The 19073-nt window shown below is 30.1% G+C and overlaps 2 protein-coding genes and 2 long non-coding RNA genes across 7 annotated transcripts; 3 read left to right on the forward strand and 1 right to left on the reverse strand.

Moving 5' to 3' along the window:
* The first annotated feature begins 195 nt into the window (after positions 1 to 195).
* LOC103833710 (U-box domain-containing protein 35) lies at positions 196 to 3428 on the forward strand. The gene is made up of 7 exons (XM_033276408.1): positions 196 to 365; positions 436 to 512; positions 587 to 851; positions 942 to 999; positions 1102 to 1369; positions 1455 to 1556; positions 1640 to 3428. Exons 1-7 carry the CDS (start codon positions 197 to 199, stop codon positions 2831 to 2833), a joined length of 2133 nt encoding a protein of 710 aa, XP_033132299.1. The 5' UTR covers position 196; the 3' UTR covers positions 2834 to 3428.
* Positions 3429 to 3945: 517 nt separating this feature from the next.
* On the reverse strand, positions 3946 to 6211 carry LOC103869718. 2 transcript variants are annotated; one of them, XR_004449873.1, is made up of 5 exons: positions 5736 to 6211; positions 5486 to 5653; positions 4786 to 5296; positions 4423 to 4520; positions 3946 to 4345 (listed from the first exon to the last, which is right to left on the reverse strand). It is a non-coding gene; the product is annotated as an uncharacterized LOC103869718 (long non-coding RNA). The 2 variants fall into 2 exon arrangements; XR_004449872.1 differs by having other exon boundaries at positions 5486 to 5571; positions 5736 to 6207.
* A 387-nt stretch (positions 6212 to 6598) lies between these two features.
* Positions 6599 to 12876, forward strand: LOC117127105. Its single transcript, XR_004449884.1, has 2 exons — positions 6599 to 8416; positions 8501 to 12876. It is a non-coding gene; the product is annotated as an uncharacterized LOC117127105 (long non-coding RNA).
* A 3554-nt stretch (positions 12877 to 16430) lies between these two features.
* On the forward strand, positions 16431 to 18783 carry LOC103863164. 3 transcript variants are annotated; one of them, XR_004449849.1, is made up of 5 exons: positions 16436 to 16998; positions 17257 to 17314; positions 17673 to 17717; positions 18002 to 18130; positions 18580 to 18783. XR_004449849.1 is itself a non-coding variant. In XM_033276406.1 (4 exons), the coding sequence occupies exons 1-4, from the start codon at positions 17240 to 17242 to the stop codon at positions 18643 to 18645; spliced, it is 267 nt and encodes an 88-aa protein (XP_033132297.1). In that variant the 5' UTR covers positions 16431 to 17239; the 3' UTR covers positions 18646 to 18783. The 3 variants fall into 3 exon arrangements, 2 of the variants coding, with proteins under 2 accessions (XP_033132297.1, XP_033132296.1); XM_033276406.1 differs by having other exon boundaries at positions 16431 to 17314; positions 18050 to 18130; XM_033276405.1 differs by having other exon boundaries at positions 16433 to 17314.
* The last annotated feature ends 290 nt before the right edge of the window (positions 18784 to 19073 follow it).

A 19073-nucleotide genomic window follows, 5' to 3' on the forward strand; every position in this document is an offset into this window, starting at 1 on the left:
TTCTGTAACATCAGGAATAGTGCACCTAGATGCACTCACTCACTCTTTGTATATTTGATCACATAGAAAGAGAGATTTGTTGGGCTGTATTTGCTAAAATTAGCATATTCAAACATAGTTGCAATTTATATATAAACACATCAAGTATCTGTTTGTTGCATAAACCAACCATACACACAAGGGAAGTGAAAAAACAATGATGAAAAGCGGCGAGAAAAGAGAAGAAATCATTACATTGGCCATCGACAGAGACAAAGAGAGTCAGAACGCATTGAAATGGACGGTAGACAACCTTGTTAGCAAAGGCCAGACTCTTATTCTTCTTCACGTCAAACTCAAACAGTTCCCTTCTCTTCCCTATTCAGGTATGAATGATATTTTTAAATCCTTTGTTTCATGAAGTTGAATTAATGTTTCTGTTGTTGTTAATTGCAGGGTCTTACCCAAATAGGTCAGGCGATGACGGGACAGAATTGTTTCTTCCATTCCGCTGCTATTGTGCTAGAAAAGACGTGCGTTTTCACCCCTTTTTGGCTATCTTTTTCTGCTCATTTTTAAGTCATTCTTCTTGTTCTTGTAACAACAGGTCCTCTGCCAAGACGTGATTGTGGAGGACATAAGTGCGGCTAAAGGAATACTTGATTATGTTCAAAAGAATGCAATCGAGACTCTAGTACTCGGTGCATCCAAAATGAATCTTTTAAGGTTCAAAGCAGCGGATGTTTCAAACACCGTCATGAAAAGGGCACCGAGTTTCTGTACAGTTTATGCAATCTCTAAAGGAAAAATCTCCTCCATGAAGTCTGCAACATCTTCACTTCCCAACTCCACGATGCGGAGCAATATGAATGGTATATGTGAATAAGTTTGCTGTTCTAATTAAATATCACATAGTTTTTTTTTATAAACGATTTTTTATTAACCTTAGTGATCAAATGCAGTTGAAAGGAGGCAACATACAATGCATAGAATACATGACGAGATCCAGATAGAGATTAAGTAAGTTTGTTACCACCTCCTATATAACTTGTTACATTCTTTTCCATAGTTTAAACTAAAGGCGACCGAACCAATAATGTTGAATAGGTCTCCCTTTATGAGAAGAGGATACGAAGGCAGATACCAGCCCTCAATGACAGACTCCGACATATCATTTGTGAGTAGTGGAAGACCAAGCGTGGATCTTATGTTCCCTTCCTTTGATGACCATATTGAGGTTCCCCGCCTCTCAGTCAACTCTGATTATGAAGAAAATCGTATTAGTTTTGCAACCTCATCCTCTTCGGATAAGCAGTCCATCGATCTTGGCTCTTCATATACAGCCTTCTCTTCAAGCTCCGGGAGACCTTCATGTTCCCTATCTACCCAAGTAAGCATGCACACACATTTGCATGAGAAACGTTCTTTTTAATTTAATTTAATTTAATTTCTACTGATTAATCAAGAACTGACAGGATGAGATTGAAGCCGAGATGAGAAAGCTGAAAATGGAGCTAAAGCATACAATGGACATGTATAACAGTGCATGCAAGGAAGCAATCTCTGCTAAGAAGGCAGTATGTTTGTATGTTTAAAACTAATTTCACTCTGATTCAATCTCACACCTAACTTATTCATTATCTGATCCATCTCTGCTCAGGCTACTGAGTTACACAAGTGGAAAGCAGATAAGGAACGTAAACTCGAAGAGGTAAGACTTTCGAAGGAAGAAGCAATGGCAATGGCTGAGAGTGAGAAAGAAAAGAGCAGAGTAGCCATTGAAACTACAGTAGCAGCTCACAGAATAGCAGAACTTGAAGCTCAAAAGACAAAGCATATTATTGAGGAAAATAACAAGTCTGTAGTGAAAACAACTGATTTGATATACAGAAAATATATAATTGAGGAGATTGAAGAAGCCACTGAAGATTTTTCACCGAGTCGAAAGATTGGAGAAGGAGGCTATGGTCCTGTTTACAAGGGAACACTGGATTTTACTCAAGTGGCAATAAAAGTACTAAGACCAGACGCAGCACAGGGAAGGTCTCAGTTCCAGCAAGAGGTTGAAGTGTTAACCTCTATGAGACATCCAAACATGGTTCTCCTACTTGGAGCATGTCCGGAATACGGATGTTTAGTCTATGAATACATGGCAAACGGTAGCTTAGACGACTGTCTTTTCAGACGAGGAAACTCTCCAGCCCTTTCTTGGCAGCTAAGATTTCGCATAGCAGCTGAAATCGCAACCGGTCTTCATTTCCTCCACCAGATGAAACCGGAGCCTCTGGTGCACCGTGACCTTAAACCAGGAAACATTTTGCTTGACCAGCATTACGTCAGCAAGATCTCTGATGTTGGCTTGGCCAGGCTAGTCCCTCCATCGGTTGCTGACACTGCAACTCAATATAGAATGACGTCAACAGCTGGAACATTCTGTTACATTGATCCAGAATACCAGAAGACCGGCATGTTGGGGACTAAATCAGACATTTACTCGTTTGGGATTATGCTTTTGCAAATACTTACAGCTAAGCCACCAATGGGTTTGACTTATCACGTCGAGAGAGCAATCGAAAACAGAACTTTCGCTGAGATGTTAGACCCTTCTGTGCCTGACTGGCCACTCGAAGAGGCCTTGGTTGCCGCCAAACTTGCTGTACAGTGTGCTGAGTTAAGACGCAAAGACAGACCTGACTTGGGGAATGTTGTTTTGCCTGAGCTTAACAGACTCAAGACACTAGCTGAAGAAAGCATGCTCCCCACTAACATTGGCGGAAGCAAACGACCTACAAGGAACCGGAATAATAATATCTACATCAAAAGTCCATTGTCCACGACTTCACTACATGTATGAATCAACAAAACACCTTTTTTAGAATTTTTTTTGAAGATGCCTTTGGTTTCTAAGCTATATTTTTCTCTTTTGCAGGAAATTATGAGTGGTCCACAGCTACATTATGCATCTGATACCCCAAGTATCCACAAAAAAATTGCATCTTGAGGAGAAAAATCCAAAGTAAGAACATGTACATGGAGAGGAAGGCTAAACGTTTTTGGTCAACAAATTTTATACACCGAACATTTTAACAGAGTAATCTGTTTATATGATGTTGGGGTTTTAGAGTTCCTATGATGTTAACACTAAACCCTTGTACACTTCAGAATCTATACGAACATTTTTTCTCATTTCGAGAATGCAATTGAGACAGTTCGTTTCTCGATATAATATCTACATGAACTTTTATTTGTTTGCTTATTTGATGTACATTTTGATATCTCTCTATGAGTTTATTAAGAAAACTAGTGGTATTTTCCGGCGCTACGCGCCGAGTTCGTATATTTTTTTATTATATGAATTTACAGTTTATTTTATGGTCTTAGTAAATAGAATATGTTCAAAAATATGAAAATGAAAATATGTTGAAAGACAATGATATATTTTTCCTATCTGTTTGATAGTGGTTATCGGCTATATAGTATTATTTTGTTGTGAAGTTGCTTAGTTCAAAGTGAAATCGTATAAGTAGTTGTGACTAATTGATTCAATAAAAGTAGAATAAAAAGCCGATAGTCGTAACAAAATTAATTTAGTTAAAATTTAAACATAAAAAAAGTTGATCTTTCATTTAGAGAATATTCGAATACTATTAAGTACCATGTGGACAATATACAGAGAAAACAACATTTGAAATTTATTTTATTAAGTACCAAATAGTACCTACATGTGAGCAAATAATTTAAAGGGTTATTTAAAGTTTAACAAACTTTTGAAATTTTAATTTATTTTAATTTAAAATAGTATTAAATTTTACTATATTTTTTCAAAAATTACTATTTATTTTATTATTCCATTTAGAGATTATATAATTAAGATGGTGGAAATGAATAAGAAATTTGAAGAAACCATAAGCTGAGATTAAAAAAAGGCACTTTAGTGAAGCTTAAGAGGATTAGAAGACATCTGTAAACACGTGAATGTAATAAGTAATAATAAGTTTTAATTGTGGTAGAAGTTGCAAACATGGTCCATGAAACAAAACAAACTATGAATTTCTTTTTTTATAAACAATACTGCAATGAAGCAAAAGGGAAATAGTGAGGTCTCAAGTTCGATAGCCTTAGCAATTACTCGGTGAGTGCCTTCTTTAGTGTGTTTCTTGCAACTTGAACCGGGTCTTCATCATGATAGTCTGCTCACAATTGTATTCTGCAACTGTAGCTGCTCCACCGGATGGGCTCGACAGGTTCGAGGGGTTTACACACTTTCGTTGCTCTGGTCATTACCATTTGACCTTTCTCCATCAGAGCAGCTGCAGGGAAGATATTTGACACCAGGCGTTTTATCTCCAGGAAAATCGTTCCCTCCCTGTCCATTGCCGTTAAAACATGTGAGCCATTATGTTAATAAAGAAGAGTGCAAAGTAATAGTTTAATAAGGTTTACATGATTTGCAAATGTTGCTGCACATGGACGTGATGGCGATCAAAGAAAAGATGCATGACACAGTTCGTCAAAAAACACTAAGACACATCGTTGTAGAGCTGTAGTGAAGAGTAGATGAAGATTGTAAACAAAAAATATGTAAAACCAACAAACCCTAGGATGTCTACAAAGCAAAAGGTTAAACTTTGTATGATAAATCTCGAATTTTTGGGACAATAAAAATACACCAATTTACTTGGCAACCGAGTATTAGTATTTGCTAATGCCATATGATGTCTGTAGTCACCAAATCTAAAAAGTGGAGTTGTTATTTCAAAAAACTTCTTAAGATTGTTAAAGTAAATGAGGACGTTTGAATCTGACAGTTTAAAGTGGGTGTTGCTTCTTGCAACATCAAAGCCACTGATCTTGTAAATGGCTCCCTCTTGTTTGACAGTGTTCCTAGCCTCCTAGAAATTCATCAAACAGATCTCGGCATTATTAAAATAACACCATTCGTTCCACCAAAATCAACAAAAGTATAAATTGAACTATGAGACGTCACTTTCCTTGAAACAGCTGACCTCTAACTTCACATTGGTCAGAGCCAAGGTGGTAAAATGCTGAATTTCTTATAGCCCAAGTATACAAATAACACTCCATATCATATCAATGCTTCTGCTTCATCTCACAAGTCAGTAAAGGACCTCGAAACAGATGGGGCTCCTCTAAGACACTTCATTTCTCCCTTCACATCCCTAAGAATCCAACCAACAACGCTTCGGTCGGGCATCACCTCTCCCAAAACCATCCATATTACAGGTTCATTGACGCTTATGCCTTTGGTTGCAACTGGAGCAGAGTGAATTGGGTTTTCGGAAATCTCTTTGCAAAACTGTTTAGATAAACATGTAAAAGAGAGTAAATTTTAATATGCCCGTGACTGGAGGTGTAAGCTCACATACCTTTCACAAACAAACTGATCACATAAAACGTACCTAAGCTTAACCTGAGAAGAAAACGCTTGAATAGAAGATATAGTCAGACCAACAACAAAGATAAAATTAGGGGTAAATGAAAATACCTTGGAATCTAGCAGCAGCATATGGACGCCCATCAGTTGACCTCAATTTTTACATTCTGAGCTGCCTGTCTTCAGGATAAATGAGGCTGCAAAGTTGTCATTAGGGAAAGTTTGAGGAAAATAAATGTCTATGAGCACTCTCGATGTATAGTGATATGGCTCGGGATTCTGAGGAAAATAAATGTCTATCAAAATAACTAAAATCGAAAGAATGTATCAGTTTAGTTGTAATCAAACTTCTAAAACTTACCAGTCAACTTTAGATGTCCGTCTAGTAAAACTGGGACTTGACCAAATGGCTGACCTCCCAAATTGGTGAACAAATAGCCATAAGAAATATTCTGTTTCTGAATTCCTAAATTGCCAAGAAATTGGTGGATAAGAAAAAAATAAAGAAGATCTGTGATCACAGGGAAACTAATCGGAATCATCGCTGGAAGCGCCGCCGGCGGAATTCTGATCTTCATCTTTCTCCTGACAGTTCTTATCTTCTACTGTCGACGGAAGCGGTAGATCAAATCTCCGAGGGAAGATATAAAAGGCAAAGGAATAGCTGAAGCCAAAGGAGGAGGAGCGGCAGCTTCGGAGACGGAGAGGGACATCGAGAGGAAAGACAGAGGCTTCTCATGGGAGAGAAGCGAGGAAGGAGAAGATAACGCAAAAACAAAAGATAGAGATTGGAGAAGATGAAGTGGAAGAGTCGGGAGAGGCTCGCCAAGCTTGAAGAAAGCAGGTTTATCTAGATGGGCTGGGTGGACCAATAAAGTTTTTAAGAAATCCAATACGAAAGTCCTCATTTCAGCTATGGTGACGTGGAAAAAAACAGCTCCCTATTGGACGATTTTTCAAGCTGACGTGGACGTCCTATCTGATGATTATATATCCCTTTTAATATAGTATAGATAATTCAAATAACCTTATTTGATTTAATCATATTTTAATATTATTCTTAGTCACATATATAGTTAAATAAATTATCTTATAGACCAAATTGGTATATTACATTTATAGCCAAATAAAACTACAGATTCAAACCAATGTGATTGTATGTTTTTATTGTAATTGCAAAAGTTCTAGTTTCTAAAAAAATTCATATTTGAAATTGTTTTTAACTTTTCTTATATGCAAATTTCTTTAAATTTCCAATATTTTCAGATATGAATCTGTTGCACTAGACATCATCGGCAAAGGGAAATTGCCACAAATGCCACATTTATAGTATCACTTTTCATGTTACACTAATCACTTTTACCCTCACTTTTAATGAAAGTTAAAAAAACAATTCTACCTGTAAGGTTAACTAATCTAGACTTAGGGTTTAGAGTTAAGAGTTGGGGTGGAGTAGGGTTTTTCGAATATTAAATTTAGGATTCTAATAAATATATAAATAAATACTTAAAAAATATTAAAAAAATTTTAACAAATAATTTCAAACATAATTTTCGATTTTCAAAAGAAAATTTGAAAAAAAAAAGAAATTTATAAAAAAGTTCGAATTTAAAAATGTATAATTCGAACTCATTAAAAAAATATTTTTTTATTTAAATAATAATTTATTATATATATAGAACAATGGTATAATTTTGCCACATAATAAATAATGTATTTTTGAAAATATCTCTTTAGTGGTGGTAAAGATGAAAGTGGTACCATAGAAGTGGTAAATATGAAATTTTCCCATCGACAAACTTCATCGACAGACTTCATCACAAACTTCATCGCAAAATTCATCGGCATACTTCATTAACAAACAAAATTATCTTTTATACCATAAATGGTATATTACTAGACATCATAGGCAGACTTCATTAACAAAAAAAATTCATTAATATTTGATTGTAAATTATTCTTGATGCTATATTAATTTAAATTTTAAATTTTATTATTATTGTAACTTGTAACTTTTTAAACTACTATTAACATCAACTTTCTATGTTTTCTTATATCACTATTTGCAAAGAAATCATTTAAAATTTTAAGTTATATTAAGTTCTTAGTAATACTAACATGCAAATTATAAGAAAAAACATGTTATAGTTATAACACACAACTTTATATCATAATTTTATATATAACACATTTTCAAAATAACACTTAACATAAGTTTGACATTGCAAACATTTACGTTCTGAAGTTCAGTATAACAAAAGTTTAAAATAATGTTTGACATAAGCTTAGCAATTAGCATAGCCAAAAATACATAAGCTAGCATAGACGGATCATGTTCAAAATAAAATATGAAAGCAGATTCTCAAGAAATAGGCTCTCATAGGAATAGGCATAAATGAAAGATATTATTGTTAAAAAAAAATTATGAAAGCAGATTCTCAAGAAATAGGCTCTCATATGAGTGTGTAAGCTACGCTTGCTTGATGAATTGCTTGGCAATTGGTTACCTTTTGATTAAAAGAGATCTTACTTTTGGATCCTATTTGCAGGCTTACGTCACCCCACAACAACCATGAGTTTATTCCCTTGTGAAGCTTCAATGGCGGCGCGTCTCAAGATTTCAAACCCATTTTAATCTGTTTCCTTTGCAACTTTTCTAGCACATATTTCTGTCTCCCTAAGTAAGCTGATCTCAAAATGACACAGACTACTACTACGCATGATCTGTTTCAAAACATGATGTATAGTAAAGTTAAAGAATTATTTTTCCTCTTTGACAAACTTACGATGATATTTTGAAACACAGACTTGTGAGGGAATGACAACACATGTGGTTGATACGTCTGCTGTTCACAGCTTCAAGTCAGAAGCAGTACTGAAAAATGAAGTTAAGAAGAGAAACCTTTTTATAACATTTTCCTTCGCTTTCTTCAAGAGTGGGACCCTTTGTATCATGCACAATGAAGTATATGAAGAAGAGAGAGAACACATATCACCCCAAATCCACAGATCAGTACTCGAGCTCCTGCAGAAAAATACAAGGTGAGCTAAAACCTCTAAACTTAATTGTTTGTATTTATAGTGATCTTTAGCTCAGAAACAATATTTAATACTTGAGTTGGTCAGCCAAGAGCTAAATGGGGAATCTCTAGAGGGAGCGTCTCAATAGATCTTCAGTGCGAGTCCAAGCCATGTCCAGGTCTATGCAAGCTCAAGAGGATGGAGCTCATGTAAGATTATGTTTTAATTTTATCAGTCTCTGAACCTCTCAGTTTAGAAAACGCACACACATACACTAAATGATACTTGAATAAACATAGAGTATTTGTTTATGGTGTGATCCAATTGGAGTATGAGTGTGCAAGATATTTGATCAGAATGGTGGCTATGGATCATCTTCTCCTTCGCAAATTCTTTAAAATATTAAGTCAAGTGACATACTTTAATTCCCACTGATTACATATATACTTTTATTATTTCAATCATGTTTTTTTGTTCCTATACATGATGAAAATTCAGAGATAGCGTAGAGATTAAGGAGCAGACTGCTGAAACATGAGGCAAGAAGCTTGCTGCGGCATATTGTGAAGGATGTTCCAAACGGTGTGCTGAAACATATTACCCTTCAGAAAAATGAAGACAAGCCTGTTACTAACTCTAGAGACACCCAAGAAGTATCTGTTAAGCTTTTACATCTATATAAGTTATGTTCTCGATTTGGTTTTCTTATGTTGAAGTTTCTTTTGTGGGCTTGTGTTATAGGTCAAGTTGGAGCAAGGTTTGAATTGTGAAAATTTTCAAGGAGCATACGAGCAAGATTTGCATTTCGAATGACTTTTCTTTCTATGAGGTTCGACAGAAGACTATCTTGGAGAAGAAAGCGAAGCAACATCAAACCCATAAACAGGTAAGAGCAGTAAAACAACTATAAATATTTTGAGTAAGCGTACAACTCTAAGTCTTTCCTCTAACATCTTAATGAACTAAATCAACAGGTAAGTGAGGAGAATAGTACAGAGGATGAGAAAAAGAAATCTGAAACTGCTGATCCGGCTCATAAGGAATCTCCTCCAGCTGCTTAAACTACCGGTGATGTCAAGGTTGATGAGAATGAATCTGTTTCTAAACCAGTTGATGTGGTGGAAAATGGTTGTTAGGTAGATTAGTTGATGCTGCGCACAGCTTGAGCATAAACGCAACTAGAGAGAAGGTTTCTCTTGAGAACGAGTGCGGTGAGCTTTGAAGCAAAGAGGAGCTTTAGTACCTAAGACCGGGAACTGTTTCTTTGCCCTTAGAAAGTAACATCAATTTCATATCTATTTTTGTTTGTTTTCACATATCTTTACACTTTTCTGTTTTTTTCGCTTTTTCATTTTCTGTTGATGCTTCTACCCCGTAAAATTGCTTATACTAAATAGTGGGAAGTAGTAGGAAAAATGAGATAAAAGCAGGTTTTTTTTTTCATTTCTGGTGAAAGTTTTTTCTTTACCATTTATGGGTTCAGACTTGCCATGTTCGACTTCTTTAGTAGACGGCCTGTTTTTGCCTTTCTTGCTTTTGTCACTGTCCAAACAGGCACATTAGCTTAACAAACACCACTGCCAATATCATCTCTAGAGAAGCTTTCAATGGCTTGCCACAAACAACATGCATGTGATACGACTTCCTTATATAAATACGACCACACACACTATCACTGCTTCTCTCCTGTCAACCAAACTAAATATGATAAGACAGTCTCTTTTACGAAACATACTTTTGCAGGTTTAGAAGAAGACGATGAGAGATTCTGCAACATCCTACTTAGAGTATTACATCACCTTAAATTGTCTATAACCCCGCGTTTGCGCGGACCTCCGCCCCTATATCAACAAATGGGACACTCCTTGAATCGAGACAAAAGAATGTGAAGCATACTTTGCTTAATCCATTTGAAACATTTTTTCACAAAATACCCTTTTTAAAAATCTTATAGACATAGTTTTCACAAAGACTACTACTTCAAACTTTACTCGATGAATCCTTACTTCAAGGCTTCTACTCCTATGATTGGAATCAATGGTGTAATAATTGTCAATTATTTTTGAATTATTGTATAGTTCAGTTAATAATTTATGATTCTGTCATTTTGAACGTTCCCGAATTAGTAGCTACTAGTGTAACCCCCATGCTACGCATGGGTTAATTTACTGTTTGTAAAATTATTTGATCAAAAGTCATAATTTTCAATCAGAATAGATATTATTTAAAATATTATATGAACATCACATAATTTTAGAGGCACCTTCATTGAAATATATTTTATTTATTTTTGAAAGTTCAATAATATAAAATATAGTTAAAATATACTTTATTTGAGACTTTAATTTACTCGATAATTTCTTATTGAATAATAAATACTTAATTTAATTTAATGTAACTTTAAATATGATAAATCTAATAAATTTATTTTCTTTTTATTTTACAGTTTAAAAAAATAATTCAGTGACATTTTATGTTAATTCACCTAACATATTTTTTTAGAAAGCACACATTTAAACAAAATTAACCCACAAATTTTTAAAAATTAAAAATTAACCCACAACTTTTATTCTAATAGTTTTTTAATTTAAAAATTAAAACTGACAACTTTTGTTTGATTTTTATTTAGCTATAATGAATTGTATTAATTAATTAAATTTCAGTTACAAAAAATAATTAAAGTAAATTCACCTCTGGATTCATAAATGCAGGTTCCCTCATACGTCCAGCAATAGTTTCGTTGGTGAAATCAATTGCATTGGTGAATATTGAAAAACAACTGATCCAGCAAAGGAAATATTTTATCAAACACATTTTTTTTGAAACACACCAGCAAAGAAAAAATTAATCAACAAACCAAAGAAAAGTACTTAAGAGTGGAACACATGCTAACCTTTTTTTGTCTGGCCAAAACCGATGCTTGTATCTTTAGTCCCCCTTGAAGCTACTGCAAATTTACTGCATGTGAGTGTAGTTATTGGCTTTTCACGAGAATAACTTTGTCTATACTCCATCCCATCTTTCCAAACTGTTAACTCCATGATCTGTAAAATTGAATTTCTTCAAAATCAAAGTACCAGTATCAGCCTCTTCCCATAATTCCACTGTATCTATCTAAAATTTTGTTGATAATGTATTTTGAAGTATAATCCATGCAATAAATAAAAAAAAGTTTTAAATTGCTCCAAAAATATATATGAAGAATCGTAGAGAGCACAACTGATAATGGAGATGGTAGAAAAAGGGGGAAAGAAAGCAGAAAGTAAATTAGAGATTAAATTTTATATATGAAAAAAAAAGGTTTGAAATCATGAACCATGACAATTCAACAACGTGAATGTGATATTTAAGAAAATTTAGGATGAAGTTGCTAAAAATTAGGGATGATGAATTTATTTTAATCAAACTCTTATTTTTTAAATAAAACATTTTCCATTTGTCAAAATTTGATTTGTTAAGTGACTTGTGCTTTAGTATATAAATGATTTATATACCTGTCATTATTATTTCCTTTAATTTATTAAATTTTAGTTTTATGAAAATAATTTAAAAGTAAGTAGACAGAGTCTAAAGATCATTTTACGGAGTGTATTGAACGTATGTAGAGGGTTGAATGTTTAAAAGACAAACAGTACAAAAATATTTAAATGTTTAATTTACTTTTAACTAAAATAGTGCTAATTTTCAAGATCTTTTACAACAATTCCAACTATTCATTTTAGAAAGTATATACTTGTCTGTTGCAGGAAAAAAAATTATATACTTGTCTAATTATTATAAATTGTAAAACTATTTTTTTCTTTTCTTTATACATTTAAAAAAAAACTATATGACTTCAAGATGTAAAATCTATACCTTATTTTTTATAACTAAAATATTTTCAGACACATAAATAGATAATATAAAACTATCATTACTATACATGTTTCTTTTTTGAGAAAGGTATACAAATACATGTTTTTAGAATCTTATAGGGGAAATTACATGTTTACCACTTTCATGGTATCACTTTTCATTTTTACTACCACTAATGAGACATTTTCAAAAATAGCTTCTTCATTAAGTGGCAAAAGACTCTTATGCCCTTGTTATATATTATCATATATGAAAACTGAGTTAACCATGTTATCAGAATAGTTGAATAGAATTTTTGAAATAAATATTATTGGCTAACTTATAAAATATAATCCTTACAATAATTTCAAAATACATTATTATATATTGACTATATTGATTATGTTTCGTTATTGAATACAATTATGGGAAATTTCCACAAATAGCATATTCATAGTACCATTTTTCATGTTTACACTAACCACTTTTATCCTCACTTTTAATGAAGGATAAAATACAATTATACCCTTAGAGTTAACTAATCTAGACTTAGGGTTTAGAGTTGAGGGGTGGGGTAGGGTTTTTGGAATTTGAAATTTAGGATTCTAATAAATATATAAATACTTAAAAATATATATAAAAATTTTTAAAAAATAGTTTCAAACATAATTTTTGTTTTTCAAAAAAAATTCAAAATTCAAAATTTTTTTTTTAATAAAAAAGTTCGAATTTGAAAAAATATAATTCGAAAACATAAAAAAAAATTACATTTTTTCTTTTTTTTATTTTATTTTATTTTATTTCATTTTATTTTATTTTATTTTTTATTTTAAATAATAATTTATTATATATATAAATAACAAGGGCATAAGAGTCTTTTGCCACTTAATGAAGAATGTATTTTTGAAAATGTCTCATTAGTGATGGTAAAAATGAAAAGTGGTACCATGAAAGTAGTAAACATGTAATTTTCTCATTTAAATTTAGATTTATATAGCTATACTTGTTTGAAAGTCTTGTATTTTTAAATTAATTATTATTTTCGTTATTTATTTTTTAATTTTCAAAAAATATTAAACATTATGTTAACTTAATATAGTATTTATATTTTTGTAAATTTACCTTATTTGATATTGATTAATATTTTGTTTGAAATAAACATTTTTTGGTAATATTAACATTTTTAAAAATCGCTAATCGAAAATATGATTTGTTATACTATGATTGGTTGTTTTAAATCCTACGTGAACGCTCCCAATGGCTTATAGCCTCGACTTTTATATAGTACAAGATATGAGCCCGTTACAACGCAACGGGTTTTGTTTGATGTTTTAATTTAATAAAAAACATAAAATAAAAAATTATTTTATTATAGTATCCCCTATATATTCTTTGAGAAGCATTGCAACATTTTTTTGTAGCTACGTGTCATCACTAGAATAATTCTTAGAATCTTTAAAGAAATAGATTGGTCCATCTAATTATATAATAAGCTTTTTATTAAACCACAATAAACACATTATTAATGTGCTTTATTATTTCCTTAAATAAGATTACGGAATTGCCTAATGTGGCTATAGTATATATGACAATTAATGACTTTTGAATAATAAAGATTTGATAAAAATAAGTGTGTATTATAATTATATTTGTTGAATTTTAAGCTATTAAAATAAATTAAACAATCATAGTAACCATATAATAAAAATTAAAAAAATTATTTATATATTATATTTTGAATTTTTAAAAATAAGTATAAATTACTAAAACTGTTAAAAGTTTCACATTCAAATTTTGTGATATATCATTTAAAACTTTTGTTATGACATGATACAAATAAATAAAAAATAATATAAGTTGAAAGTCTCATTTAATATGTATCAAAAATAAAAGATATATAAATATTTTTATCATTTTAAATTAAACTATATGCCCTATAAAAATACATAAATATCTTAATTTTGAAATTTACTTTGAACAGTTTTTTGATAAAAAATTTGAAACAATATTGACAACTTAATTTTTTTAAATATTATAAATTACTTAAACCATTAATCTTACAGTAAAAATTTTGTTATCACTAATTTAGATTTTTTGCTATAAAAGATACAAATGATAAAAAAATATGAGCAAAAAACATCATCTAATAAATATTAATATTAAAAGATACCATATATATGTTGCTATCATTTAAATTTAATTATATATCATATCAAATAGAAAAAATATTTTTTCGATTTATAAAATTTATTTATATGTTCGCACCTATTTAATTATATAAGTAGTAGATAATGACTTTTTAATTATTCAATATATGTATTATTTCATAATATGTTATAAACATATAATATATAAAACAATATATATATATATATATAATGTTCATCCTCCGCAAGGCGCGGGTCTTAACCTAGTTATGATTGTTTTTTGCATATGTTGTTTTAGATTTATTTTATAACTAAAACTCATTTTTACACATAAGTTTAAGTTAATATTTGTTTTTTTATAGTATGGTGCATAGATGAGTTGTTATAAACTTTATACTAAGATTAGAAAAAATACTATACATAAACAGTTAAATTGAACACAATCTGAAATAAGAAATAAAAAGTAAAAAAAAATAAAAGTTAAATATATTAATCGAATTAATGACAAAATTATATATGTTCTTATGTACTAATTTAATATTTTATTAAATAAGTCTTTAAATTTTTATTTTGCTAGGATTTAAAAAAAAAGGAAAACATTCTATTTTATAAATCTTCATTTTATTTACAAATAAAAAATAAAAAATAATATTAAATATTCTTTTACAAATTTGTTTAAGATTTTAGAAAAGGTAAATTATTGTCATATAACTTATTAAAATTTTCTTCTCTTTAGAATTTTAGAAAAAACAATATTGCTATCAAATAATTATTTTTAGTTATAAATAAATATTTTCAAAATTGCTATTTTTACAAATCGTATCAATATTAATTTTATACTTCTTTGTTAATTATATAATTTTTAGTATCATGTTCATCATCAAACACTCTCTTAAAAATTATATCAAATACATTTTTCCAATTCTCTTTTGGTTAAGACTTAAAAATATTATACAAATTTCTTTTGTTTAGGATTTTCTTTTATAAAAAAAAAGGAAAACAACTATCAAATATTCTTTTTCATTTTGTAGGATTTTAGAAAAGGAAATTAATATTACATACTGTTTTTACAATTATATTTTGTCTAGGATTTAAAAAACAAATTTCTATCAAATAACTATTTCCAGTTAATATTAACTATTTTTAAAATTTGAAATTTTCAAAATTGGTTTTTAAAATTTTTCTTGTTAATAGAATAATTGTTACTATCATGTTTATCATTAAATTTTTGAAGTAAAAATTACTGTTAAATAAAATTTTACAATTATCTTTAGTCACAATTTAAAAGAAAAGAAAAAATCTTAGTTGGTTAAGATTAGAAAAAAAAATTCTTTTAGAAATTTCTTTTATTTAATATTTTAGGAAAAAAAAATTATTTTCACATAATGGAAGTTTTTATTGACACATACACAATCTAATTTTTTAATTGGCATATATCACAATCATATTACAATTAATTTTTTTTAACATTTTTTTTTAAAGTTAATGTTTATCTTTTATAATTATCTATCTTTAGTTTCTTTTAAAACAAACAATTATAATAAAATATAATAATAACAATATTAATAATCATAATAATAATAGTAAAATTAATAATAAACACACTATTAAATAATATTTATAACTAATTTTTAAGAAAAAATGTTTTTATTATTTTAGTATATATATTTTTATTATGATATAGTTTAACAAATATCACATTTATAAATATATATGAGAAATTGCCACAAATACCACATTCATAGTACCATTTTTCATGTTTACACTAACCACTTTTACCCTCACTTTTAATGAAGGGTAAAATACAATTATACCCTTAGGGTTAACTAATCTAGACTTAGGGTTTAGAGTTGAGAGGTGGGGTAGGGTTTTTGGAATGTGAAATTTATGATTCTAATAAATATACAAATACTTAAAAAGTATATAAATTTTTTTAAAAATAGTTTCAAAGATAATTTTCGTTTTTCAAAAAGAAATTTGAAAAAAAACCAGAAAAAAATCAAAAAAAAAGTTTTATAAAAAAATTCGAATTTGAAAAAGTATAATTCGAAAACATAAAAAAAAATTATATATATTTTTTTATATTTTTATATTTTTATATTTTTTTATTTAAATAATGATTTATTATATATATAATTAACAAGGGAATAAGAGTCTTTTGCCACTTAATGAAGAATATATTTTTGAAAATGTCTCATTAGTGGTGGTAAAAATGAAAAGTGGTTCTATGAAAGTGGTAAACATGTAATTTCCCCAATATATAACTACCAATCATTAGGGGTGTCAAAATGGGTTGAAATTAATGGGTTGACCCAAACCAAACCAATCCATGGTTCTAATGGGTTAACAATTTGGATGTTAATGGATAAATGGTTTTTATGGGTTAATGAGTTTAGTGAGCTGGATTAATATTGGTTTGGATCAAAATGGTTTATGGATTATCCAATCCAACCCACTTTTTCTCACATAATTTTTTAGTCTCTCTCTCTCTCTTTCTTCTCTCACGAGACGCTCTCTCTTTCTCGATCTCACGAGACCTTCATCATCGATCACGACATCGATCAACCCTTTTGGGTCATTGCTTTTGGGTTATCGATCGCAACACATCAACTCATCTTCCTTGTGAGTCAAACTCTATTTTTTTTTCAATTTGGCTTTATGGGTCACTGATTTTGCTGATTTGGGATCAATTTTGAAGTAAATTTTTCTGGGTTTGAAAGTGACTTTCATGGAAGGATTGTCTCATTGTTTGGTTTATTTATTTGTATTGATGTACCTTTGTTCTTCTTGAGTGATGATTGAAGCTATTCATGTTTAGTATCCGAGTCTCTTTGTGATGTTTTGATTGTAGAATGAGTTTTGAATGTTGCTCTTTTTCAGATCTTCACTACCAAGGAGACCAAACACTGAGTATCACCACTACTCTTCCACCAGCGTTGTAAGTTGGATTGTATTTGAGTTTTGAGTTGTGATGTCTTTGTATACTCGATTTGATCATGCGTATGATATTTTGGGTTATACTAGTCACTTTTTATTGGAAAATGACTATACTTCAAAATATAGTTTCTGGTTTGATATTTTTTTATTGGAAAATGATTTTTGCGTTTTCAATGTTTTCAAGTTGACATTCAGATTTCTCGCTTCATCATATAAGCTCATTGATAAGGTCTCATTGACCAGTTTATGAAGAAACACTAGTGAACTTTCAAGCTTTATTTTATTTGTGGTTGGAAGTATTCTTTGACTTTGTATCTTCATAGTGCATTAGTGCTAATAGAAGTTCTTTACGTTGACAGGTATCAACATCCTTTACGTGTTTGTGGAACACTTGTAGCAGCAAGGTGAGTTCTTTTTAATTTAAGAAATTATAATTTTGTTGATGAGTCTGTGAGAAATAGGTTTTGGTTTGATATTTTCTTATTGGAAAATGCTTTTTGCTCTATTGGGAGTTCATGGAATCAGTGATTGTAGTTCTTTACGTGATATGTCTTTGTTGAAATTCAGATTTTGACTAGCGTATGAAGAAAAAATTGTAGACTTTCAAGTTTTATTTTATTTGTGGCTGGAAGAGTTTTCTTTGACTCTGTCTCTTCATAGTGCTAATAGACTTTCTTTATATTGACAGGTATCAGTGATTGTGGAACACTTGTACTACAAGTCTTGTAGCAGCAAGGTGTCAACAAAGATGATGAATAATGAAGATCTTCTAAACAGTGGTGGCCAATCATCCACAAGTGCATCACAAACGGCTCTAGTAAGTTCTAATCATTCAAAAAGAACTAAGAGATCAACTGCTTGGGATTATTTTACAATAGAAAAAGATGAGAATGGCCAAGAGAGAGCATATTGTAAAAAGTATCCAAAGAACTATGTGTGGTTGCCAACTATGTGTGTCATTCTCGTTGGTTTTATTGCGATACTATGATTCTTTCTTTGGTAGTGGCTGTTGTGTCCTCAATATAATTCAACAAGAAAAGCACTTGTGAAAATCCCTTTTTGAAACGAGTTTCTTTTTGGATTCTTGTTATGTAAAGTGTTTTACACCTTGGATGGTAAATGAATAGTGTAGCTAATGATTGTTACAGTGAGTGTTTCATCAAGCAGAATATTCTCTATCTCTAAATTGGTTCTTTGAATGTTGTATTTCTTCTAAGAGATTTTAAGATATGAGTTTGCACTCAAATGGTTGATTTTGTGTTTTAGGTGAAACAATGGGCAGACATAACAAGAGAAGTGAACGAAATGATGAAGTGGCTCGATTGGAATTAGAGACTTTTGTTTGTGTTCTATTACCAAACGACCATAGTTCTTGTTAATGTGTAATGGTGGAGACTAGAGAGACAATCTTGTTTTTCTTGCTAGACATTTGATTTTCTATTAATTCAAATATTTTGATGAGTTATATTATATAACTTGAGAAAAGAAAATTATATAATCATGTTAATTAGTAATTTTGAAGAACTAAACTCAATATAATCTTTTATAATTATATTTTCATTAAAATTTTAGAAAATAAAATTTATATTAAATAAATTGTTTTCAAATCTATTTTTTTAAGATTTTAAAAAAGGAAACCTTTTGAAACAATTACTACTAAATATTTTTTAAAATCGTTTTTACTATTAAATAATTTTTAAAATTAGTTTTTTCAAAATTCGTTTTTATTATCTTATTATATATATATATATATATATATA

The sequence above is a fragment of the Brassica rapa genome, chromosome A08 (genome assembly GCF_000309985.2).
Source record: "Brassica rapa cultivar Chiifu-401-42 chromosome A08, CAAS_Brap_v3.01, whole genome shotgun sequence".
Lineage (NCBI taxonomy): Eukaryota > Viridiplantae > Streptophyta > Magnoliopsida > Brassicales > Brassicaceae > Brassica > Brassica rapa.

Excerpts from the sequence above, each read along its gene's own strand:
- LOC103833710 (XM_033276408.1), top strand. The coding sequence starts at position 197 with ATGATGAAAAGCGGCGAGAAAAGAGAAGAAATCATTACATTGGCCATC. Across the intron at positions 366-435 it reads CCCTTCTCTTCCCTATTCAG|GGTCTTACCCAAATAGGTCA; the intron begins GTATGAATGATA and ends TGTTAATTGCAG. Across the intron at positions 1,000-1,101 it reads GAGATCCAGATAGAGATTAA|AAGAGGATACGAAGGCAGAT; the intron begins GTAAGTTTGTTA and ends TCCCTTTATGAG.
- LOC103863164 (XM_033276405.1), top strand. The coding sequence starts at position 17,240 with ATGTTGCTCTTTTTCAGATCTTCACTACCAAGGAGACCAAACACTGAG. Across the intron at positions 17,315-17,672 it reads ACTACTCTTCCACCAGCGTT|GTATCAACATCCTTTACGTG; the intron begins GTAAGTTGGATT and ends TTACGTTGACAG. Across the intron at positions 17,718-18,001 it reads GGAACACTTGTAGCAGCAAG|GTATCAGTGATTGTGGAACA; the intron begins GTGAGTTCTTTT and ends TTATATTGACAG.